The sequence below is a fragment of the Myripristis murdjan genome, chromosome 24 (genome assembly GCF_902150065.1).
Source record: "Myripristis murdjan chromosome 24, fMyrMur1.1, whole genome shotgun sequence".
Taxonomy (NCBI): domain Eukaryota; kingdom Metazoa; phylum Chordata; class Actinopteri; order Holocentriformes; family Holocentridae; genus Myripristis; species Myripristis murdjan.
In genome coordinates, this window is record NC_044003.1 from 11,805,779 (window position 1) to 11,833,095 (window position 27,317).

The window sequence follows — 27,317 nt, forward strand, 5'->3', positions numbered from 1 at the left end:
GTGGTGTAAGAGACATGTGATCTAGTTTTCACTGGACCTTTCACAGGACTTGAAGAGAGTAACTGAATGTACTTTATGTGGACAGTGAATAGAGTCCTCAGCCCCTATCACCTGTCAGCGAGGTGAGGAAAAACTATGCGGACATGTCTGGAGGGGGCCGAGCAGCACCGCAACTCTCCTCTGATAACCTCAGCGGCAGTGGATCAGAGTGGCCTACTTTCCTGCTGTAAAATAACTCCTAGTGTGTGTACATTATGTGTGCGTGTGAGTGTATGCGTGCATATATGTCTTTGCATGCGGCTGTCTTGCAGCCATCTCTGTGTATGCGTGTGAATGTCTACATCCGGCCCTATCAAACAGTCTGGGTGAAAGAGGAAGACCTTGTTGGCCGTCGCCCATCTCCCATGCCCCCTGTTTCCTGCTCCATCGTCCCACGAGGGGTGCGCCCCCCCTTTCCCGTGCCCCCCACCCCACCCCACCCCAGGATTAGCTGGTGGTCACCCCACCCGGCTTATTCTCTCTCTCTCCTCTCTGTATCTCTCTCCCTCGCAGCTCTGCCACCTCAGCGTTTGGGCTGTTTGGACAGGAAAGCCCTCCGCCAGCTGCCTACAATAACAAGCCGACCTTAGTCACTGTCAGTGTGTGCATGTGTGTGTGTGTGGTTTCCAAAAAGTGTGTGTGTGACAGAGAGAGAGAGTGAGAGTGAGAGACAGTGCAGGTCTGTGGGGGAGAGGAGGAAGAGGCAGAAGTAAGAACGAAAGTGGTTCAGTAAGAGTGCAAGCACAATGTTTTAAAGAGAATTTTCAATATTCAAAATCTGAGACAGATATTGACAAAGGAAGAGGTAATATTGTGATGTATTAGTCAGAAAGGAATTATATAGTTCATAACTGAAGACTGGTTATCTCACTATTATGTGCAAACAATCTGAAGAGGTACGATGTTTTTGTTGAGATAGAGCTAAACACAGTGTTAGGTTTAGGTTTGTATTAATTAGTAACTGATGCACTTGTGTGTGTGCATGTGTGTGTGTGCGTGTGTGTGTGTGTGTGTGTGTGTTTGAGTGTGGCCGTTATCTGGTGATGAAGAAATAGATGAACATTAGCATCAGTCCAGACTGCGGTTTGTTCTCAGTTCATCTTGTTATGCAAGGCCCTCCAAACATGATGAACTGTTGGCTATCATATGTCAACACATCCGTCTCTTGCTATCCATAAAACCTTGTATTTTGGGGTTGTTTTCTGAAGTTGATACAATTAAGTTGTGACTGCAAACAAAACACAGAACAATTTGATTGGAAGAGGACTGAGGCCTGCATTTTCAGCTTAGAAAATGAAGTTGATTTAGTGACATTCTCACCTGCCAAAAGTAGCTCATCTACAGAGGTAAACGCACCAGAGGCTACATCACTCCACACTGATACAAATTTTTTTAAAACAGCATTTTAAAATGAAAACAATCTTTGTCTACACAAGCATTTTAGCACCACATAAGAAATAATATCTGTCCATACTACCACGCCTGAACATATCACATGACCATTCATGTGTGCTGTTGCTGGTTGTGAGCAAATGTAGCAAAAGTTATGCAGTTTAAAATGTATTAGTGTGGCTGTAGCCCAAGTTTGAATGAACTGCTCCAGACAAGGTTGATGAAACTGATTCCGAGGGCCCTGATATTTGTGCTAGGGCTGAAGAATATGGTAAAAAGAGTCGCATTGTAATTGCTTTGACAGATACTGCGATTGCAATATGATTCATGAATTTAGTCATGATACTGTTTTTTGCATCATGACTTCCATCTTCACTGAAAAAAACTGTTAAAATGATGATGTGGATTTTGCTGGGGTCTGTACCAAACATGTTTTCTTACATCTGGAGTGCTTTGTTTGTAGGCCAAAGGATCTTTGTAGCACCACAATACTTTATTTGTGATGGTATTTTGTGACAGATTTTGCCATTTAAATTTTTTGATTACTTGCCCTCCTTACTGTTGGTGTTTGGTGATCTGTGAATTTAATCTTAACTTGACTGTAGAATTCACGGCAAGTCTCTCTGGATAAAAGCATCAGCTAAATGCCTAAAATGCAAATGTAGGCTACAGTAGATATCACACACAGCTGCTGAAACCTTGAAGCGACTTCCCCCTGTGGGCTCAGACGACCTTTTACCCACTCGGTCTACTTCCTGTGCGGGGTAGCACACTCAAGGCCTCACTTCCTGAGGAGCGCTCGCAAAACACAAGTTCACTTGCAGGTTTCTCAGCGTCAATCTTCCTCTTTAAGCCCTTTTCTGCTTCTGATTCTCTCTCCCTCTGTCTCATATGGTTATCACATCTGTTTATTTGTGTCAATTGTCTAACCACTCACTCATTTATGGTTCTCTATATTTTTTCCCCTGCTTTGCTTGATGTGCGATCTGTAAAACTGTGACACTGAAGAGAGAAGCAGCGGCCAGTTTGGCACCAAAACCCAAAGCCCCCCCCCGCTCCATCCCTCTCCGCCTCCATGCAGAGAGCAATCCTCTGTTATTACAAGCAGCTTTGTGCAGCAAGGCCACAGCCACAGATCCCACAATGACAGATGAACTAGTTTGAACCAGTAGGGACTCTGGGCTATGGCCAACAGACACCACAGATTGCAGACCACAGATCCTATGCACATAAAACCTCACCTTTCTGCACCACATACATACACGCACATGCACACCCACACAGACACATAAGCAGCATGCCCATGTGTGCACACAAAAATTTATTGTGTATCACGCCACGCCCAATAATATATAGACACTCTGACATTCATACTGTTGCTGTAGATAGTTTATGTGCATGGGCTTCAAATAACTTTTTCCACTAAAGTGTCAGTTGCAAATTCAAAGACACACACTAACACACTGACACATACACACAGTGCAGATTTGGCCCCACCTGAATATTTCATATAGGTTTGCTGCACAACAACATCATAAAAGGCTTAACAGTTGGATTGTATTGGTGTGTAAGCTGTGTGTGTTTGCATATGTTGTTTTTGGTGTGTGTCAGCATGTCTCCTGCATGTACTATGCCATTAAACGATGGGCCATTTCACCTCTGAGTAAATGGACCTGACAGGAGCAAGAGCATCCACCTCAGAGAGGAGGAATGCTCAAGTACATCTAGTACCTACATAAAAACTGGAGCTCTGGGCGTGTGTGTTTCTGTGTGTGTGTGTGTGTGTGTGCAAAATAAGAGCAGGAGATTTATGTATGAACATCAACACGTACTCAGTGGCTCTATAACTATTTAACCTTGTAGAGGGAACAGATAGCCTGATCTATGATGCCATTCCACTCCCGACACAGAAACTGCATGAAGTGTGTGTAGACTCTTTAAATTATTTGTTTACATGAAATTTGTCATCATGAGACTCTTGCCCGATAGGAAAACAAGCCGTGTGGAGCTGTAAGACGTTGACAACATGTCCAAACACGAATAGTGACTCTCAGCATAAAAGTCGTCCAGCAGATGGCTGGAGGTGGTGATGGGAGGTTAGCATGAGATATTCAAACACGCATGCAGGACAGGGTGTACAAGTCAACTTAAAAATGTAATCAATTACGGTTAACACTTACAGAACCAAACTGAGGCATGTACTCTGATGATTTCTGTTAGTCTAATGTTATATTAGAGGTATAAAGAAAAGGCAACACAGAAAAGGCAACAAGGCATAAAGCTTAATTTAAAAGTTTAGGATATTTAGGACATTTTTTTTAGATATTTATGCAAAATTATGTCAAACAAATACACATTTTTGTATAGACAGATGGATATGTAGAATATTTCCTACTACATAAACAACCTTCAAGTTTCTTGCACTCTGTTCCCAGAGGCAGTCCTCCAATTTTTATAGTTCTCTGCTACCAGTTATTAATAAATCAATCATTTAGTCAATGAAAATATAATGAAAAATGCCCATGGGAAGTTTGCAGAGCCCAAAGTGATGTCTTCAAATTGCACCCTTAGTCTGACCAGCAGGCAAAAAAACCTGTATTACTTTTAAAATGACTTGAATAGTTTCTCAGCTGATCAACTGCTCTATTACTACTGCAACAGCTATTGACTAATCGTTTTAGCACTCAGTCAGAATGTATTGTTTTTTTAAGGTAACATAACAGAATACTGTGTACTTTTTTTGTATTTAGATTACATAAAGCCATTACAAGTATTTCATTACTGCTCAAGCCTGATGCTCACTTACAAACACGCAAACACACTCTGACAATAAGCTTAGGCCTGCAAATAGCCTGCATGCTCAAGACTCTTAGTGCCTCTTAGCTTGAGCCTAATCAGTGTTTGTTTGCCACCCCTTTTCAATATCAGCATCTCTTCATCCCTTTTCTTTCCATCGTTTTTCTCTCTCCAGTTCTGCCTTTGTTTGTGCAGGCAGAAGGAGGACAGGGGAAGCTTTGTTCTGGCGAGCTGGGTTCAACAGGAGGAGAGCACATGAGAGAAATGCATCAACCTGAGTGGCAAAGGCAAACAACTGTGACATAAGGACAGGGGAGCAGGGAGAGAATAAAGGAAGGCCTGGTGACGTAACGACATCCATTATGATTGCCCTTGGACCTGGATGCCCCTCTTCTGTCACATGCTGCTCAGTGCACACACACTCACCTACACACAAGTGGACGCAAGCAAGTAACCCATGCATTAGTAACCCTAGCCTGTTCCTCGGGCATCCCACGGGTCATTAATACCTCTCAGCCTATGTAGACAGTCCACAGACACACACACACACACACACACACACACACACTCACACACGCACGAAGATAGTAAACAAGGGGGAGATGACACTGCAATGCTTTCAGCTTTCATAACTAGCACACATCCGTGGCCTTGACCCTGCTGTTCAACACATACACACACACACAATCTTCAATAATCCCCCCCTCTGCTGTGCAGCCTGTAGAGAAATGGCACCTGCCGTATCTTTGGCCTCAGCAAAAGCCTGGGAACTGGGGCCAAAGGGCAGAGGTCGTCTGAGCCCAGCCTGCAGCAGCACAGTCTGACTCACCTGACTGCAACTGGATGACTATTTCAGTCACCAGTTCCTCTCTTTCTGCTATTTGTGTGTTACTGTTTCCAAAATCTCCATTGCTACATGAAACAAATACAATAAACTCTAAGCTATGTAGAAATGTACTGATCTATTCCACTTCACATGAGCTTCTGTGATATCGCTTTAATAATGTTCTGCAAGAGTTAAATACAGTCCAGTCAGCACCAACCCACCCTCATATTATTTTTCGAGAGCAGTATTGCTGCATCCTAGGCTACCTATGATGATTGTGATTGGTTTCAAGAGATACAAACAGTCTGGCCAGAGCGTTTTTCCCCCTGGACTGGTCTGGCTATGAGAGACAAGCAGCAGTGCAACATGAGCGCCATCAACACTCGTGAGAAGCTGATCACTCTTTCATGAGGGTCAATAGTGTTCACTTAACAGTTTAGTAAAGTGTAAAAGTGCATTAATGCAAAATCAATGAGTAGACAGGCATGAACTAAATTCAACAATCAAAAAATCCCCAGTTCCTGATGAGGATATGTTTGAAAGAAGATGATTTTGAAAGATGTTTGACAGAAATACTTTGATAAACTGCCTATATGCTCACTTTGCAACTCTACAGGTTCCTAAAGACCTGCAGGATTTTGATTGCTGACCTACTGTATGTAAATTCAGGTTTTTGAGGAACTAGAGTTACCCAACTAATGGGTTCACCTCAACTTAACCTGATCACAATAATTTGGTTTCTTGTGTGCATGTAAACATAGTCATAAATAAAGATGGGAAAATAGTGTCTCATTGAAAACGGACAGAGTTATGCTTGAAATTGAGAAGAGCATCATTAACTTTATGCATGGACTCCGTGCCACTGATACTCTTCTAACCTCCATGATCCTGGGAGCACACCTGTTAACATATTCACCACCATTTAAGCCCCAGAAGATCCATAAAATATTTTTATAGCAAAATTTAGACATGTAAAGATGACAAACTCCTCCCACCCCTTGTTCCATCTGTGAACAACAGCTGTCCTCACACAGACCCACCAAACTGGCTCGGCAATCACGTTTTACTTTAGGGATTTTGTGGCTCTTTGCCTCATGTGATCAAAAACATTTAGACATTTAGGTGTTTTCCCTTCAGCCAAAGCTCATGTATGCAAAATATGAAGAACGTGAGTGACTTGGCTGCCGTTAGTGAAAAACGGGCACCACAATAGCATGCAAGGGCAAGTCTGACTGGCCGAACCACACAAACATGTTGATGTGATTATAAGCTATAGAGATGTCAATTTTCTCTGTCAAAACAAAACCCATAAACAGTCAACTGGTCAACTTTCTGAGAGAGAGGCAGTTGGTCAACAAAAAAATGCTCCCATCTGTGTGGGGAGGCTCATAAATAGTGCTGACTAAATTAGGTTAGCCTGGTTGTGTTTTTGAGGGTCTGAGCACGCGTATCCACACACATGCGTGCACAGTCTCACACACACACACACACACACACACACACACAGGAAAGCAAACAAACATCCTAGTTTCCTAGAAGTTTTTGAATAGACTCCAGTGGATGTTTTCCTGAATGTACATGTAACTCCCCCTCCTTCCCAATCTCTTCCCTTCTGCTTCCACTCAACCTAAAGTAACCCCTTCCCCTCCTCTCGCTCGCCTCCTCCCCCTGCCCATTACCCCCCTGCACACACAGTACCTACCCCACCCTCCACCCCTGCATCTCCCCCCACCCATCCCTCTGACTTCAAGCCAAGTCTGCAGCACATAAACAGATTCTAGAGGTGTGTCTGTGCCTAGCCAATGGCAGCTGTTTCAGGCTGTACATCTGGGCCAATCAGAGGGCCCGGTGGGTGGAGCGCGCCTCTGCTTCTGTTAACGGCAGTTGTTGTTTTGCAGCTCTCTTTCTGTTTTCTGCGAGTCTTCACGGTGATGGATGGAGCGAATAAAGGAGAGGTCGGGTCAGGCATTAATAGGCTTTGGGCGCTTGCTTGCCTGCAGTTAGGTGGGGGCTAATCTCAATTACACGAGCGCGAGCGTGTACGCACACACACAGGCCACACTTTGTTTCAGGCACCCACATTTCACATGCTCTCTATCTCTCTATCTCCCTCCTCCCTCTCGCTCTCTTTCAAACACTAGACTTTGTTTCTTCCACATAAACATCATTCACATCCTCTCTCTCTCTCTCTCTCTCTCTCTCTCTCTCTCTCACACACACACACACACACACACACTGCAGAGTTATAAGTTGGCCAGAGGGTGTGAAAAGTTGGGAAAGGTGGAGAGGCTGCCTGCCAGGCACAAACCAGACACCTGGACAACTCAAACTAGTCAACAACAGTCACAGAAGAAGATAATGTAGCACTTCCTCTTTAGACATCAGCAAAAAACATAAAACCGAATCACGCATTTACAGCAGTTTTCATTCCCATGCAAATATTTGCCAACAGAGACACAAACTCATCATACAGCAGCACAAGGAAAACACTGATCACTTGTTTTTCCTCACTCTCTCTCTCCCCTCATACAGCCTCTTATATGAATTGCAGTTGTATTGCGCAATGAAGAATCAAAAGGGGTTTTTAACAGCTGCTAACCTGTAAGTCCTGTAAGAGACATTTGAACAAGCAAGCTTGTTATCACAAGGGCTTAAACTACTTTTGCATCTTCAAATTTTGGGAGATGCTATCAGTGTATCTGGCTAACCAAAAATATTACTCATTCAAAACATCACAGCTCAACTTCAAAGGATTTAATCAAATCAGCAAGCCTTCAAAGCCTTCATAATTTGGCACTTCACTGTCTGTTTTCAGGTGTGTGTGTGAGGAGAGGAGAGGAGGACATCGGAAACGTGGGGAGTGATGACAGCATGTTTGGACAAACGTCTCGGCTGCATGGTCACCTTCACACACCCGCATACAGAAAGAAACACGTGGACACTTGTGGTATTTCACAGCAGTTCCTTCATTAAACAAAACACCAATGATCTTTTTCTTCTTCGCCCATATTTACAGAGCCCTGCTGACCCATATTCCTGTCCGAGAAAAGACGTGGCATGACAACACATCTCAAACATAACGCACTGCACAAAACAGGTTTGCAATGACTGAACAGGAAACATGAATGATGTAGAACATGTAAATAGATTTTGCATTTGTAGGCATTAAGAAAAGGTTAAGTCAGGTCAACTTTGCTGAGAGCCCAACAAATGATACCAATAATGGGCATCGATTCTCTTGGCCTAGGTGCGCTTGTGTCTGTGTTATGTCTCTTCCATCCAGATTGTCACATAAGAATCTCAGGACTGAAAGGCAGCCTGCCAGTGTAATCATTACCTAAAAATACTGACAGACAAGCAGCCAGGAGCACCAACAGGCCCACCACAGATCCACGATTCAATCCAGTTTGATTATGAGATGCATACTGACTCTAATAGACAGAAGTATGTTCTAAACCTCATTAGGGATGCAGTCTACTGAAAATTTAGTGTAGTTTAGTTTAGTTTTTAGGTAAAGCACAACTGAAGAAAATTTCCTGTGGTTTCATAATACCAATTGATTCTGACCCAAATCCTGTCAATTTCGTAACTGCAGAGCTATTTATCTTGCTTGTGACTCTCCAATACTCCTATATGGCCAATGTATGTGGTCAAAATGAACCCTAAAAGTTTCAAGTTGTATCTAAAGTTAAGGAGTTAATTTGTCAGGTATCCAGTAATAAACATTGTTCTAAATACACAAAAACTAGTTAAAAAAAAAAAAAAAAAAAAAAAAAGGATCTAATTTTCATCTCTGACTGATCCCTAAAATATACAGTAAGCATTAAATATACATGCAGACAGATGCCTGCATGTGATATGGCACATAACATAAGACAGTAATGGTGTGGTACATCTGGCAATGTACACAAGCTATTATAGGCACAGACTTAGACAGAGGACAGATTGGCAATAGGTACAGTACAGTTCAGAAAGCCTAGGCACAGATTCGAAGGAGCTGCAGCATTTAACAGGAGGAATCTTCACTCTGTCAGATGTCAAGATAAACATCACTGCTGCGACTTTGGGCAAATAAGAAACTGTCTTGGCATGTGCCTTGATTCCTAGTGGCTTGCCGCCTTGCATAGCTAACACTGTCAGACAGCACCCTGGAGAAAGTGTGTTACATAAATTCCCAAACATCACTTGTTTTGCTTTCTTGCACTCTTCCCTGACGTCATGTCATGCCTGTGCTGTGTAGGATTTATGACAAAGGCGCCATATAGAGTTCCTGCCTAGCCCTCCCTCTTTCCTGACAGTGACATGAGATGTGGAGCCAACGGGCTACTGACACTCCCTTTAAACAAGCCAATGAAAACACAGGGGCATGTTGTTGACTGACATCCTTGACATCCAGCTCTTGTCTGAATAGTGCCATCTGGGCTATAGGTGGGGATCTGTTCCTTAAACATATATCAACTCCTTTTCTCCCACTCTGAGATTAAAGTTGCTGCTGGTGAAAGCTGGTATTAGTTGCTTAGCTTACGGATATTTACCAGGATGTGATCCCTAGAGGTAATGAGAGCAGGAGAGTGAGAGAGGGAGAGAAAATGAGCCTGAGTGGCCAACTAAACGGTATGTGTACATTTCGTGTTGGTGGTCTGCCAACCTCACATGGCTGGTTTCCTAAAGGCCTAGGAGTGTTAACTGCAACATGCCTAGATGCCTACAGAGGACAGACAAGGTGTGGCGCTCTGCCAGCACAAAGTATCTAGGAACCAGATGGATTAGTTGCTTTCTTTCTGTCTTCTAACTACTTCTACCTTTATTTTTTTAAAAAAAGCATCTTCATTTGATGGGAGTAGTCGATCGTTTCAGACAAAATTCCAATTCATTCACTATGCTGTGGAAAGACAAAAAGCAGTTACTTCATTTTTGGAACATTATGGATCTGCTATTTTGTTTTTAAGAGAAAAGAGGAGGTTATTTTTTAGAACAAAGACCAAAACAGTAACTTTACCTAAGGCTCTTTGCCTCTGTCTCGCTTCGTTCCAGGATACTCAAGTGAAGTTACTGTACTCTGCCTCATTTTCCAGCACATGAAAGTAAAGGTTTTTGTGCATTTAAGTTACTGTCTTGTCAATCTCTTCAGTATTTCAGATACCAAGAAGCTCAAATACAGTGTATTGCTGTTCTTACTGCCATTATGCTGGTTTTAGGCTTTAAGAAAAATGTCCCACGCTGAAAATGGCTTTGAAAAGTGGACACTCAGAATGAGGTCAATCGACTAAAATTACTTGCAAGTTTATAGTTAATGCAAATTAATGTTGGCCAACGATACTTGGTAAATGAGTGCTTCTGATTCAGTTTTTGATACAGCCCAATTCATTTGAGAATTCCCCACTTGCTTTGCTGTCTCAATGCCTTTATCCCTCCCCATCATTCCATTCCCCATTTTCTGCTACTGCTTTTAAGCCTACTTTCCGCTATGCCTCACTCTCTGTACCCTCTCAGTCACCCCTTCCCCTAAATCCATCTGACCCTCTCACTTTCTCTCCCTCTTGGTCATTAAACAATGGACCACATTGTTTCCAAACATTTTCACTTGTTTAGATCTCTGTCTAATATGTCCTTTGGCCCTGCAGATTATATTTGGTATTTTCAACTAGGGCTCGTTCTTATTTTTAATCACCATCAACAGAGACATAAGCCCACAGTAAGCCTGCATGTCCCAGCTGGAAGCCTGTTCCTCTGCACTGCCCCGCATTATCTGATGCATCACAACGTGCAAGACCAGCTGGCGGATCTGAACTGACTTTGCTCTGGGAGGATAGCAAAAGAAAAACAGGAGCATATCCAGTACTGTAATACAGGGATTTTTCAAGTTTTCATGTCAAGGATCACAAAATGAGGAGATTTAGTTTAAGGGAGTTTACATTTCCTCCAATAATTTTGTAATCCATACCATGGCTAATTAGATTTCTAAACAATATTTTTGTTATAGTTTTGGAAGTACAAATGTTACCATGTTAAACCTAGCTTGAAATTAGCTGCTGTCTCGACTAACAAAAACTAAAGCCTCAGTAAGAAGACATGGCTGTGACAACAAAGTTTTAGGCGACATGTTTTTCTACTGTTCTCCTTCTGTGAGTGTCAGGTGATTGACGGTAATCAGAGCGCAACGATGTGACAAAGGATGTCAGCGAATGTTGAAAAGGGTTGTCTACATTGTGGCATACATACCCTCCTCTCTTGCTTATCCAATCAGAGAAGCTGAAATATTCTCTAGTCCAATGAGACGTCTCAGAATCCCTGCTTTGATATGAAAACATACAACTTGGGCACAAATAATGATAAAACTGAAAGGTGAAGCTTCATGTTTACCATAATGGATTTAGAAATTTGGTAGCTGATACCAATACTAGCATGACACCTGACTGACATCACAGCAAGAACAAATCCCATTCAGCACACACTCTTTTACTCAAAAACTTTGTCTATATATTAAAAAGTAAACTTAAACATGTGTTACAAACCTATAGGCTACATTAGAGTAAGAACACAATGGTATGATTATGTGTTTTTATTTTGATCTACAGTCCTGTGAGCATGCCTGCAACTTTAAGTGTTTCACGTATTTAAATATAAAGGCTAACACCTGTTCCACATGACTGCAACTTAAAGTGTTTCATGTATTTAAATATACAGGCTAACACCTGTTCCATACTAGAAGCGAGCGAGCGATATCCTGATGATATCACCTTGGGAAGTGTCCTGACAGAGAACAAGAACCAGGTATCTTGCATCGCAGGACTTTACTTACTGTGTACACTTTTCCCATCTTTTACATGACAAAAATGACTGAGCACCTATCTATGGTGAGTGACATTTATTACTTAATTTAAAATCTTTGCAATTTCTACCCATGCCTCTATTGAGGTTCAGGTCCTTGTAGCTTGTGATGGAAATATCAAAGTGAGACGGACACTTTTCTACAGTCAAAATCTGCCTCTCAACAGCCATCATTACTCTCCATAGCATGTACAGTGCACATGCTGTCAACACACATGCAATGCTCAGCGCAGTTTCCAGCCAACAGCAGTGCTTTACAGGCCTGGTAAGCCCGAAACATGTCGCTGAAATAAAGACAAAGCAAGTTTTTAGCGCAGAGCAAAACTGCTTGCATCACTTGCTGACACTGGCTGCAGGTTTAGATAGCTTCAATGAAACTTCTGCTAGCTATTCATTTTTTCAGCCCACCCCTTCATTTGGAAGCTTGAATCACATTCAGGTGGAAACAGGTATAAGGCTTCATTAGAATATGAAGTTACAAAGGGAGAGATCAACTGGTATCAATAGAAACAGATTGTTTTCAAAATTTTGGTTTAGACTTGTACCATAAATACCTATTCTTAGGCCATCCCTATCACCAACTATTCTGTGTGCAGACACAACCAGGACTACTAATACGGAGGGCAGGCATCCTAACCCATTAGCACACTTTTACAACAACACAGGTATTATCCCTCAAGGCTGATGAGTCAGAGAGGCTCAGTTGGCAGCGGCACTCCCAAAATGGTGCGATTAAACCATTTCCCCATCTTACAGAGGGAGCTGCTCTAGGCGAGCTGCTGTAAGCTATGTGCTCAGTTATTACTTGTCATATAAACACCTACCTGACTCCATCAAAAACAAGTCAGTTGAATATGAAAAACATTATGACATCAGAAAGAAATAGATCCCAAAGCTGGATTAAGAAAGCAGTGGAGATTCGGAAATGGGCACAGAAAACAGTAAAACCGGAATGATGGGGCATAAAAACTCTCCCACTCCTATGATACTGTTGGACACAAAGAAGCATGATTGAATGCCCAAATAAATTAGCTGACAGGTACACTTCTGATGAAGACTGCAGGCCTTGCTCACTGAAACATGCCAGGTAAATAAGAACACCTTATTTATCTTTATGTGCAAAATCAAGAAACTGAGTGAAAAAAGTCAAGACAGTGAATCTCATCAGTCTATGACAAAAATACCTAGATGTATTATACTTGTAGCAATGGAAGATGCTTATTACGCTGAGTGTGCAGACAGTGGCCTCAGCCGTGGCATTGTTAAGCAAGTAATTATGGTACTAGGACTTGCCAAAATGATTTGTCAAGTATAAATATGTTATATATATATATATAAATATAAATTTGTTGAAACAAGGCAAATCAGCCAACTAGTATCAAGAAAATGATACTTGATTATCTCCCACTGGCAGATTTTCACTTATTTTAAGAAAACGAAAATTTTAACATTGAAGATAACACTAAATAACTTGTTAAGATGGAGATTATTTTGCAGTGTGAGTGTGTGTGTGTGTGTGTGTGTGTGTGTGTGTGTGTGTGTGTGTCTGTGTGTGTGTGTTTGTGTATGTGTGTGTGTGTGTGTGTGCACGCTCTGGGGGGGTATGCAAGCATCTAATAAATGCACAAGTTGTGACAGATGATCACAACTTCATCATGACCTTAAAGTAACCGCAGTATCTTATTCTTTGGCCTAATGACAGGAGAGACATGATGCAATCACTGTGTTGTCAGGACATTTAGTCCAAGTTAGAAGGGTAAACAACTCCATACACCGGTACATACACACAAACACACACATGGACACATTCAACTTAGCACTGTCTGCTTTGTACCTTTGAGTCAAAGTTTCCGTTCTTTATTCAGTCATGAACTTTAAAACTGTCGACTGTAAAAAAAAGGAACATCAGCATTTCCTCTTTGACACGTGCATCTTCTGTCAAGTTAGACACCAGACAAAGAAGCTCACGTGTGCGCCACCAAAGAGCTCATCTTGGACCACAAGCACAGAGGTGGGGGGTCCCCTGATTTGACCGACTCAACATAGACACCAACAGCCTGGCACATACACACACACAAGCATCCTAGTTTCACTTGCTGCAGACAGACAAGGCAGCAAGGCACACAGACAGACAAACAGACATAGAGTGTGATAAATAAATACAGAAGGGCGGGGCTGAGTGTGAAAAACATGCTAGCAGGCAACACGTCTTCCAAGTATAGATTCCCATCCATAATATGTATTTTTAGATCATTTATGAACCAAACCTACTTTGCGTTCTCGTTAGGCCTTCACGTTTTCTGCACTGACTTTCACATATTTACATACCACTGCCGTCAATAGACTGTAACATTGGAGGAATTAATTACTTGCTAACAGGCATAAAGTGGCATAATAACGAGTCATCTGTATCCTGAAAGTATCTGGACAGCCCGTGTGTATCTATGGCATCAGGAGTATTTTAGTACAATATCAGGTTATGCTTACAGAACTACACTAAGTGATGATTGGTTGCAATGTGTAGCCATGTCAACTTTCAGCGTGAGTTATAGTGCACCAAATATAATGTACCCGTATCTTCAAATATAAGCCAGAATGATTTCAATATTTGATTTTGGTCTTTTTTTTTGGGGGGGGGGGGACTACTACTATTTTTTGCAAGCGTTTAGAGACCCAATTTTATGAAAAGTGTGCTGCAAGAAACAGCCTTGTTACTGTTACATTAATTTTTACTGTAATATAGCAGCAAAAGTAGTAGCAGTAGTAGTAGTAGTTGTAAAGGTAAATGGTCTATTTTGATATAACATATGCCGTGCCACATTTAGGAAACAAATATATTTATTCATTAGCACGTCCAGTAACTGAAGGAAAAAACTGACCAATGGCCAAAGTGAAACATTGAAATACATTTTCAGTATATATTTGAGTGTGTGTGTGTGCATTACATGATTCTGTAAGGAGGGCTGACACCAAATAACCCCCAGCATGAAGGTGCATGTCCAGACTCTGGGCACAGGCAGATGCAGGGGTCGATATACGTGAGAGTGTTTTCCTGCCCTAAGTAAACACAGTGAAACAGACATACACTCGTGCAGGTTTTACAAATACTGCGCGTCAATCACACATGCAGACACACATACTCTCCCTCTTTCACTGCCCACATACACACACACACACTCTTAGGCCTGGTTTTGGAGCCACAGGACCCGAGGTCAGAGGTGAACGACTGTGGGAACGCAGAGGTCCCGTAGCGTGAAACTGTCACTGTCCTGACAAACTGGTTTCTAACATAAACAATCACACATACACCAGCCTGGGACAATGCTCCCGAGAAAGGAGCACAATACCCCCAACCCCTCTAGAGCGGTCCTGAAACAATACCGCACATGCTGAAACAACACCAGGACGAGGCCTAAGCCAACACGGCACTAGGCAAAAGCTTGAAGCAACACCGCTCGGTAAACAGCACCACACAATGCTCGCAATGGGAAACAATTCATCAGGGGCTGACGCAGCTAACTTCATGTCTCAAAGTGTGGGGTCTTTGCAAGGTGGGCCAAGGTGCACAGATGTGGACGAGCCCTTGTGTGGGTGAGAGCGTGTACTGGGACATGTTTAATGCTTTTCCTCAAAGAGTCAGGAGATTTTTGGCTTCACTTGGTGTTAACTGCTGAATCTCTGTTAGATGTAAGTGGCCAAGCTGGGTTTAGCTCCTTAGTTTAGGCACTAAACAGGAGGTGCTCCGTCTGTTTCTGGTTTATATGTAAAGAAGCTTTGACTGCAGAACACTTTTGGCAATAATGCATGAATTTTAATTGATTACAATAGCATAAAAGGGTAACTTTAGCAAACATGCTATACTAACATACAAATTAACTATGTATAACAGATTTCATGTTTCGCAGAGTTTTTCACTTTTGTTAAACATGAATTGGGGTGAACTGCAGTACAATAGCCTTAGCCTTCGAAAAATCATTAACCCATTAATCCTACAATCAGCATACAAAGTTTGGACATTAAAATTGTTGTACATTCATCCAAGTATCAGATTTGACCTTTCCTCTCCTCTTCCTGCACATTTCCTCTTCAAGGCTAAATCAGACGGAATAAGTTAAATCAATAAAGGATAGGAGCTTTCACGTGGATTCAGCTGGCCAGTCTGTTTCAGTGGCTCTCCTGTTTTTGTTTTTCGGACCCAATTTTGGCCTTGGCCGCAAAGGCACAACCCCAATTTGTTGATTAACATAACATGTCCTTATCTAAGTTGTTGTTTTTGGCCTGCACCCCTATCAGAGGCTCACACAATTTGGCATCCAGGTCTACACCCGCCGGCTGAGAAATAAGAGAGCCTGTCTCCCTAATGTTTGGTTTGTGTGTATTCCATCACCTTGTTCAGCCTGGTGTGGAGGGTCTGTGGTCGTATCCTAATAGGGCCAACCCCACACTGAGGCCTGGACCCCAGCCACAGGCCTCTTCATGCTCTGTGACCTGGTCTGCAGATGCCTCTAAATCTCACATGTTCACCATGATAAATCTTTCAGGGCAGTTTACTCACATGTAGACAGAGACAGACATGCAGACAGACATAAACACAGACAAAGACACATAGATCGGCACTGATACACACACACACACACACACACACACACACACACACACGCGCAAACACGGACACACGCACACACTGGATGCAAGCCAAGTGACCAAGGCAAAGGGAGGGGGGGAAATCATGTGCAGTTTTGCATGCATTCAGGCCAGTGCATGGAAAATTTCCATCCAGCGACTCAAGAACACGGAGTACAAAAGAGTGGTACATAGCGCCCTCCAGTGTATACCAAGAGAAACTGCAGTTGCTCCAATCTTCAGTAAGCTACATGAATAATGGAAACCACTCAGTGGCCTTTTCCTTTTCATCATGCAAAAGGCAGGGCAGTAAAAAGTAGGAGGATGGAGCATAAAAGGTTGGGTTTCTGGTGATGAGTGCATGAGGCAATGGCACTGATCACAAAGATTTATTTTGATGGACTAGATGTTTGAGCATATCCTTGTTTGACAATTCCCCCACAATACCCAGAAGCCAAGTAGCCAGTGACTGAAACCCTTTAGAATATGGCTTTATGTTTATGGCTGTTAAATGTTTAGGCGTTTTACATTAGGCATTTATCTAATGCTTTTATCCAGAATAACACCGAGCAGTACAATTGAATGAGCTACACTTCCTATATCATCAACATTTTCAAGCCACCAGCAGTAAGGAGGGCAGGGGTTGGAGCCTTAGTGCCCTGACAACATTCCTGTGACATAAGTGGCTAGAAAACAGATAAAGTAAAAAGAAGAGCTAAGAAGAGAAGCAGAATGCAACTTTTTAAAAAATAAATAATCGTAATAATGTAGACTTTGATCGCTGATTGCAAAAATAAATATCAAATTATGGCTTGGACAAATATCAAGATGCACTCGGTGGCTTTTCACATCATATCAAATTTACAGTTCGCATCAGTGATAAAGATAAGATATTTCTGATTAAAAAAAACAGTTTCATGGTCCACCCACAAGGCAGGGCAAACACTGGAGACTGTGTGTGTGCCTGTGTGTGTGTGTGTGTGTGTGTGTGTGTGTGTCAGTGTGTGTGCAAGAGAGAGAGAGAGAGAATGAGATGTGAGGGCTTGTTTATTCAGGACTGAGCAGGACCATGTGATCGCCCTATCACTATTCTCCTTAAATCTCCTGATAGGAGTAGCGCAGCGGTTTCTGCCCTGCCTGAGGTCTGAAACATGCATGTCAAGCCACAGAAAAACAAGGGTATTACATTTTCCCACCCACGGAATTGATAGCTTGGGCCTATAACGTCGTTATTCATGCGCTTCTGCTGTGTGTGTTCCTCTCCTTCAGTCTATTTGTCATTCGCTTCCCATCTCCTGCTGCAGCACTTTGTTGATGTTGTTCAATGCCTCGCCTCTCCTCTCCACGCCCCCTCCTCCTTCTTTCTCTCTCTCTCTTGGGTGATTCTTGGTGTGTGTAAACAAGTGGAGTAGAGTCTTGAAATTTATGCCTCAGCCCGTTTGGAACCGTGTAGGCCTCCAACCAGAGTCAGGTCAGCGCAAGTTGCTCCAATCTGGCCAGGGCTCATGCTCAAAAATATTATTCAAAAATGACATGCTTATCAATTTATTATGAGGAAAATGCCATCAATTTGGGTTTTCAGTCTGGCTGGGTCTCATTTAAAAGCTATTACACCCTGGGCTTGGTTTGGGACTGGACAGAAATGATTCAGGTTTTGGGCCAAGCAGAACTTGCAGTTATGGGGTGCTAGTAGTTTTCCATTGGAGGTTCCTAACTGAATACGGAAAAAGACAGCATTTGCTCAGCTTTTTTGCTTCATCTCTGTCACATGTCTCATGCTACCGCTCATTATTTGGCCGCCCGTGCATGCCCTTATGTTTTGCCATTTTCTCTTTTCCACTTTATTTCCCCTGCTTCTATCTCTCTCTCTCTCCCTCTCTCTCTCTCAATTCTTGAATAGCACAGCCAGAAATAATACCAGGCCAGCTAGGACCCCCACCCCTCCCCCCAGTAACTGTGCCAACCCACCAGCCCCATCATTGCCCCTCATGCCACTGGTACCATGGCGACTGCCTACACTCTCAAAAAGCCCATACCCAGCACAAGCCCATCCTTCTCTCTGTGTCAGGGTAATGCAGCCTTTACATGTTTTAGCTGAACAGCTGCTGTAATGAAGACTGATGAGGCCTATGTGGAACTATGAAAGAAAAGAAAAAAAAGGATTCATATTTCACTAGTGGAAAGTATTCCAGGGTCTTGACAAGTGTGTTAGTGGCTAAAAAAACAGTGTTTCTTATCATTTGTGCAAGCCTCCAACAGGATTGACAGTGACCTAGTTCCACACTTCCCACATGCCCCCTCCTCTCCAGTCCTCCCCAGTCTGCAGCCAACAGCATGCTGAACTGGCTGGAAGGTGGGGTTCTGTCTGTGTTTTTAGGATCAAAGTGTGAGGCTGCATGCTAAAGGATTTTTTGCCATGCTTGAAATGATTCTACAATTCCCAACAGAACAGGTAGTTTCTGATGGAAAATCCAACTATTGTTATATCTAAATCCTGGCCAATATTTACACAGCCTCAGCTTCTCACTGTCATTTTCTGTGTCCAACAACCAGGACACACACAGATCACAATATCTCATTATATATATATATATTGTAAAACAGATGCATACCAAGTTAATATTCTTTCCTTTGTGTACAAAATGAGAGAACATGTTTATAAGTAGAACTTATTCATTAATTTTGGTTTAAATAAGCACTGACTTTTGGGAAAGCAGCTCACCTGCAGTTAGATATGACGTTATGATTTGCAGATATTTGTGGCAAAGAAATACAACCCACACAATTACATAAAGAAGACGCTGCCAGGAGGCAAGAGCTTAGATAGTACAGAGAATTGCATCACTGCTTCAGCAAAGCATCAGCAAAGGAGCTACAAAGCCTCAATCCACATTTATGTGTGCAGCCTCCAGGCCACAGACAATATTACAAGAAGGCCAGTAGGGTGCTATCAGTGCAGCAAAGCCAGGAGGAAACATATTATCAATACAATAAAAGCCCTCTGCATTTAGCTTAGTAAGAAGACACACCCCACAAATAAACACTCTGGCTGGCTGGGCGTCCACACACCCAAAACACTCCAATCCCCCCCCCCCAAAAAACATCCTGTCCAGCTGCCTGGCAGCTGCAAATCCAAAGCTGTATTTCTCCATCACATCCTCCATCCACAGAGCATCTCACTGTACAGCCACTGGGTCAAAGGTCATTGGCTGCTGCTGCTGCTGCTACTGTCACCAGTGTTGCTGCCTCCTTGCTTTCTCCACCCCCTCACCACCATGCAATTTGTCTGACCTGGTTTGAGCATTTGCTAGCAGAGATCTCCCATAATCCAGTGGATCTGTCCAGACTGCAAGGCTCTCTCCGTGGGTCTATTGATACAGTAAGCAAAGGCAGCCCACAGGATGGGAGGTGCACACACACACACAGTCAGTTGCAGACACACACACAAACGTACAGTATATACACACACAAATGCACACAAAACAAAAGATCAGGAGAGAACGTCCCGCCACCATAACACAGAGCAAAAACACAATGATTCTCCGAACTGATCTTATGGTCAACACAGGGGGACACTGACTGTGCCTTCTCAGAAAAACAAGACAATACCTGTCTACGCAGCACTCCTCTGTATCAAGGTAGACAGCACACACTGCACACACAGTAGACTAATGTCTCTGACATGAACAGGCACTGCCAGCTATGATCCGTCCCACACTATACCAAAATGTCTCATAAAAAAAAAAAAAAAAAAAAAAAATCAATTTTGATAAGGTATAAGTTTTCAGTGGGAACACTCCCCAGAGTCTTTCCTAAGACTTTTAAGTGCAGAGTAAAAGGCATTCTGGTTTGTTCTAGGTCAAAGCCGGGGCAAGGCAGTCGTTTCACTTAATTAATCACACGTAAGTGTTTATTACATTGGCTGCTGAGTCATCCTAAATATCCATAATTAGCTAAATAAGTATGTGTAAAAAATGAAGAGCGTCATAACCTCAAAAGATCCTCCCTAAAGCCTCTGCCTTGCTCAGAGCAAAACAGATGGGCCAACATTTACCCCAGCACTTTTTTCTATACTCACGAGAGGAACAACATGCTAACATTTTAAAATACCAAGTGGTATGGAGATTGGTCATTTGAGAGGTACATGTTACATTTTATATATTAAACTATAGGACATATGAACAAGAACAGCTGGGTGGCAGCAGTAATGAAGGTTAAATGCAAAATCTGGGATTCCGATAATGCATGAAGGCAATGACTCTCCACGCAAAATAGCCATTTCTGCTGAAACTGAGTTTTCCAAGCAAAAAAATTTGAATGCATACAAGCCATTCACATTATGATCTTAGAGATCATGTCGGAGATCATTCCACAAGTTTTTAAAAACAGCATTTAGGTGACAAGGGTGGAGACAGCCATTCTGGATGGATTGCAGAATTACCTACAGGTGTTAAATTTGAAGTTTGGTGACTGAAATATACATGGAAAAGGAAAATTATTTTAACCTGCATAATCTGCATAGTAACTAGAGTCAACTTTGGTTTTTGGTAACCGTTTAAAGCATGAATCTGTACTAATAGTTGTTGCTGTCATTAAAAATCATATTGTGTGTGCACTTGACCAGATGAAGCACTAAAACGAGGAGTGACAACCATTCTTATGTGCACAGGTCCATACCGGCTGAGATAATGTGACACTGGTGGTACTATCATGTACCAAACTGGCCTGAAACAAGCTTAACTCAAGACACTGAGTTCATTTGGTATAACTGATACCAATTCTACATCAAACCAACAATGTGGACCACATCCATGGACAGACAAATGGGAATCTGAACAGCATGAGGCAACATTTCAACAAGAACAGCTTGACCTCTGAGTAAAACGCTTATTTCAACTTAGGTTAACAGGGTAACACAATGGTGTAATTACATAACACAAAGAAACCACTCTCTGTCTCTGTCCAGCTGCCCAAGACTGGGCTCCTTTCATGCGGCCAGGGAACATGGTGACCAGAGAGCCCCAGCTGATGGAGTCTGCCCACCCCTTTCATAGACTCAGAACAAACACTCACTATTGTCTCTCTCAATTTGTGCATGTGTGCATATGTGTGTGTGCCCATCTATGCCGCTGTGCTCCTATATGCATTGGGTCAATCATGCTCAATGAGGGTCCACCGCCTCGACAAGCCCAGGGTGACCTTCTGACAGCATCTGCTTCTGTTGACCATGCCAGCAGGATTGCACGGGTAAGCGGTTTTGACCCCGGCGTGCTCACCCCACCAGACCCCTACACAACGACGGCTTGTGGGAACCCGACCCTTCCCCACAAACACAGGACCCTATTTTAGGCCATGCCCCTGTAGCCTTTGACCTCTCGCCAATACTGGGGCAACAAAACACCATGAGCACATGAGTCCTCACCCATCCATACAACTGTCATTGCAGCTTGCCCTGCATATTCACAGGGTGCCTTGAAAAACAAACAGCAAAAGCTGGCTGCTCAAATTGCATAAAAAAGGCAAGTGAGGCAACTGTGACCACAAAGGAAAGGTCCGTGGTTTTGAATAAGAGATGTTTATCAAATAATTAGTCTGTTTTCATTAGTCTTCTCAACTTGACTATATCAGTTCCTCAACCTCTGCTGAAGCCACTTCTTATTGTTAAAAAGACACAAAATTACAAAATTCAATGTAGATATGATGAGCTTGTCAACAGCCTAGTGTATAACAGACTGAACTGTTCCAGGCCAAACAGTTGTGGGCTACAGCAGTATTACAAGATATTATTCACACCAGACAGGAGGCCTACCTCTTATAGAAGGGGGGTTTACCACGAGGAAAGGACTGTCTGTGCTTTCAAAGATTTCGTCTTTAATCAGCGGATCTGCTGGAATTAGAGTCTGTCTGAGCCCCTCTTCCCACTCCCCTCCATCTCTGACAGCAGTGGGAGAGGTGTATGTGCTGGTGGTGGGAGGGGAGGGGGTCTTCTATCGTGGGACCAGAGCGAAATGAGCTGCCACACTCGGCTCATAAACGCACCCTTTGGCAAGCCCTCGGCAAATGCAGCTTAGCATAATTCAGAAATACCAGACGGTGTGTACTGCAGTTCGCCGCTAAACCCGCAAAGCAGCTTTCTCTCTCTCTCTCTCTCTCTCTCTCTCTCTCTCTCTCTTTCTTTCTCTCTCTCTCTCTCTCTCTCTCATCTCTCTCTGCCCCTGTCCTCCATCTTCCAAATACACTTCCGCACAAATAGGAATTAACAGCAATGCCAAAAAGCGTATTTCCTCAGAATAATACCACGTTTGGCTGTCAGATGGAGTCTGGCTTTTTTTTTTTTTTTTTTTTTGGTTTGTTTATTTGTTATTAGAGGACTCATTTAGTGGGAGAGGCTATGCTTAAGACCCTGCTAAAGCCAGGATAAATGCATTTTTGCAAGTAATTGAAGTAAACAATGACAAACTGAACAGACAACTATAATAAATCCAAAATAAAATGCAGCAGCACCGTTAATCCCCAAATCACATAAAGCATACATATGCATAGCATTTTTTGAGTATTAGGTATGAAAAATACAACAGAAAAGAAGGCTGAATTGTACATTTTTAACAACTTAGCACAATTCCTGCATCAAATCCATGTACATATAGCTGCAAGTATATGGCATTTACATTAGCAATCTGAATAAACTAGCTTTATTTAATATGCATAAACAACAATATGTCACTGCATAGTAATAATGCTGACATAGTTTTTGGCACTGATATGATGTTTATGTCAGCAGTTGGCAGATTCAGACGGTTTGATTTGATGTCAGCCCTTTGGCCAGCCCCGCTCCCGTAATATTACACCCTCCTATTCATTAATAACTGGCTAGGTGGACTGTCACACTTGTCATTAGACAAATCAACAACAACAACTGCAGCATAGCGCAAAAACAATAAAATCACACAAGGCAACAACCGGTTTTACTGGTGTGTGTGTGGACTACACTACACTAAATACTCTAGGAGATATTTAGTGCCTTTGAGGTTTCTTTCATTTTAGCTCCACTTTCCTGCTCCATGGTTACTGCTAAGCAACTTGGGATTCAATGCTAGCTAATGCTTAAAATGCTGGGCGTCGTATTGCTGTGATGCTGGTGATGGAGGACATTGCAATGTATATGGGGTAAGCACTTTTTAGTTTTAGAAAAAGTAGCGTCCACAGTAAAAAGAGACAAAACTGTTTCTATTGATTACACGTGCAGGTGCAGTGCAAATGTCTACTAGCAGAATGTCATGAGTGGTTCTGAGTAGAATCCTCTGTGCACATAAAAAAGTGAAAAAAGCCAAAGTGAGAGTGTGCTTCAGAGCCAAATAATATTAATTTTGTGTTGTCCATTTATTTATTGAGAAAGAACTGAGAAAATTGCCGGTCTGTTTAGGAAGTTGTTGTGACAACTGATATCGCATGATACCAGTTAGATCATTGCCCGATTACGATCATCACATGACGCGTTCACTAATTTAGCCACACATGATGGACAGCACCAGTAGATGTTTGCAGGGTAACTGTGGCAGCAAACTATCTTGCTAATTCCAAGGTTTAATACGCCTATCTGATACAACTGCACATTTTCCTGTATTTTTTTAATACATGAGTGTCATATAGCATAGTAATTGTGAGTCAATCACCAGCTGATTGTCTTATCCAAACCCTGCAAAAAGAACGTGCTTGTCAGACAAAGGCTGAGCTACAGATATGATGTAAGATATTATGAGAGAGAAAATTTTATGGAAAGGCCCAGCCTTAAATTAAAGCCACACATTAAGTTCATGTACATTTTAACAGCAGGGGCAGTAATTTGAGCATTTAAACACATATATCAGAGCAGTATTGTGGTCAAAGGTCAGGGCATTAGGGCTGAGGCCCCTTTATAATCCCTCGTATTGCTTGCTTATAATTATGTAGATTGAGGAATTTAAGCTTATTCTGCAGTTGCATTTATTGTAAGTGCTCTGGATAAGAGCATCAGCTGGATGCCTGCTGTAAAGTGTTATGTAAAATGAGTCATGATATGAGAACTGTAATGTGTAGGGAAAGAAACTAATATAGTCTGTAGGATACCTTCCCAGATGCAAAAATTCAAATCTACCCATCTACCCATACACATCGCAATTTTTTTTTTAAAAAATCCTTGATCCTTCAAGCTTGAAGTGAAGCAGAGTGAAAAACAGAGTGGTCTTTGGTCAAATGACCAGATTATCAACTAATTCTCTTTCAGAAAATATAGTGGAAAATGATTTATGGTTAATACATTGCAAGCTTCACTATACAAAAAAAAAAATCTTATAGGAACCACACCAGCTCATTACAAACCCTGGGTGAACCCTGAGTTGAGTGTTATAATATGAGAAATATAACATTTAACATGATCATCACCTACAGATCATTTTTACTTTTTATGTAATTTTGTTCAATAGATTCTCCATTGGATTAAATGACTTCTATCATTCTCAGGACTTTCAGATAAAATGTACTTGGACTATGATGATAAATCCTGCAAATTTTTTAAAGGAGAAGTTTTACTTTGTTTTAATTTATCCTTATTAAGCCAAATACTGATGAAAAACACATGCATTATGTGTGTCAGGGCTTAAAGATTAAAAAAAAAACAAAAAAAACAATGTTTTAGGGATGTCTGTGTTTCTGAAGGGGGTGGGTGGGTAATACTTTGGCTGATGTAGTGTTTTAGTGTTAATGACTTTATGGTGTCTCATTGCTGCACTGCAGGAGTGTAATACACTTGACAAAATATGAGCTGGGTCTGGTTAAGGTACTGATTCAACAATGGTGTTTACAAAGCTTATGAAAAGGTGCAGAGAGGAGCAGATGGCAGCAGAACAAAAGCATAAGCACCACTAAGAGAGCAGCATATGCAAGCCTGGTGCTGCTATTTTTTTTCCTGATGACTCTAGAGCTGAAAAGGCTCACCAGGGGTCTTCATATGCAGGCCTGTGTGTGTGTCATCATGAACTATAGGGGTTTCTCCTACCTGGACACTCTGCAGAATCCAAACGCACCGCTCCCTGACATCTTCAAAGGGACACCGTTTGGAGAGCATGAGGAGGCGGGCGAGCATCTCATTCAGATCGTTGTTGGGGGCGCTGGCTGAGGCCAGGGGGGAGGGGGCCAAGGAGGCCGGGATGGGCCCGATGTCCTCCACCCTCCTCATCACCTCCTGGCGGATGTGCTCCATGGCTGCATCTCTGGAGCTGGCATCGCGGCTGCCAAGCCCGTCCCACCTTCCCACACAGTCCTGGTCCTGCGTGTCCATCTCGTGATGTAGGCCTAAAGCTTTTGATTTCTTAGGACAGGCTAGACAACACATAACACATGAGACAGCCCAAGCTTACGCCATGGCATTGATGTGCCCAAACAATTTTCACCACATATTTTAAATGGCAGGTTACCAGGTTCACTGTGCGCGTGCGTGTGCGCGTGCGCGTGCGTGTGTGTGTGTGTGTGTGTGTGTGTGTGTGTGTGTGTGTGTGTGCGTGGGGAAAGGATGGGGTGTTATAAACATGCAAACATGTTATAAGCATAACACTGCAGCAATCTCTGTAGCTTTAATCTGGGATGATTTTTTAAAAAACGCGTTTTTCTAATGACTTGCTAATTGCGCCGTTGTGATGTGTTGTGATGTCCGCTCCGTACTTCAAGGAGGAAAAAGAAAAAAAAGTTACCGACAATTTTCCAGTCTGACCAGCCGCCGTAACATGGCAATTACACTGTTGTTAAGACCTGGCGGTTTATAGTATGCACTTGCAAAAAATAAATAAATAACGGACCAGTGTTGTTGTCTAAGACTTTATTGAGACACCTGACTTGTTATAATCAAATTTTTTCCAAATAAGTCGCTTGCCAGCCGTGGACAGTTAGTGAGCCCAACGGTCCATTCAGTCTCCCTATCTACTTCTGCTAGCGTCTCAAGGCTTTCAAGCTGCCCGCAGGGAGAAAAACACCGGTACAGTACTACAAAACCGCAGAAAAAAACGGCATCCCTGGACATAAACCTTTCACCACAAGGGTAAAACAAAGAGTGTCATCGTTAAATACTCACTTTATTCACATTCTTTGATGCAGGTCTTCAGCTATGGGACGCCTTGCCTCAGCACTGACCACTGTGTAAAAATGACAGGAGTCAACCGCTTGGCGTAAACATTTGATTGGCATGTGCAGCGTCCAATCAGATCGGCCCGAGGACATTCTGAGGCGGTGCTCTGCGGATTACGACTAATGATTGGCTTGTGGGGCGTTACCATGCTCCCGGTGGAGAGGTTCATGGGAAGTGGAGTCTATGAAAGTCTATACACGCTGGTGGTACTAATAGACGACAGCGCTTAAAAACTACATCTGCCATCATGCTTTTCGTGGGTAGTAGCCCCCCTCCTTCTCTTGTTTATCAGAACTGAGAGTGAGACAGGCAGAGAGAGGCAGAGAGACAGGGAAAAACAGAGAAAGGGGAGAGAGAGACATAAAGAGAGATGATGTTCATGTTTATTTGTTTTGTTTTAAGAAAGCAAGCCTCTTTGTCATACATTTGACAAATTATTAACTGAGATCCTTTGAAGATTTGCTGGTATGTTAATGCAATTTGCATAACACAGATTTGTCCAGTGCATTATAGGCCTACTTTTAATATGCACATGAACACCAGCTTGTACTAATTAGTGTCAACATGCCACAGAAGTAAACTGTCAGAGGTTTGAATGTGTCATTAAGATGTTTACGTAGGCGGTTGCAAAATATGGTGAGAGCTGGTTTTCAT

General features: G+C 42.5%; 1 protein-coding gene across 2 annotated transcripts in view; it reads right to left on the minus strand.

Moving 5' to 3' along the window:
- sesn1 (sestrin 1) overlaps positions 1–26,675 on the minus strand; it is a 62,878-nt gene extending 36,203 nt beyond the window's left edge. Inside the window, exons 1-2 of one of the 2 annotated variants that reach the window (XM_030046597.1) lie at positions 26,610–26,675; positions 25,542–25,864 (exon numbers count right to left, since the gene is read on the minus strand). In XM_030046597.1, coding sequence (XP_029902457.1) covers positions 25,542–25,823 — 282 coding nt within the window. In that variant the 5' untranslated portion in view covers positions 25,824–25,864; positions 26,610–26,675. Of the gene's footprint in view, positions 1–25,541; positions 25,979–26,609 lie in introns of those variants that run through there. The other variant, XM_030046596.1, reaches the window with a different exon arrangement.
- Positions 26,676–27,317: the final 642 nt, after the last annotated feature.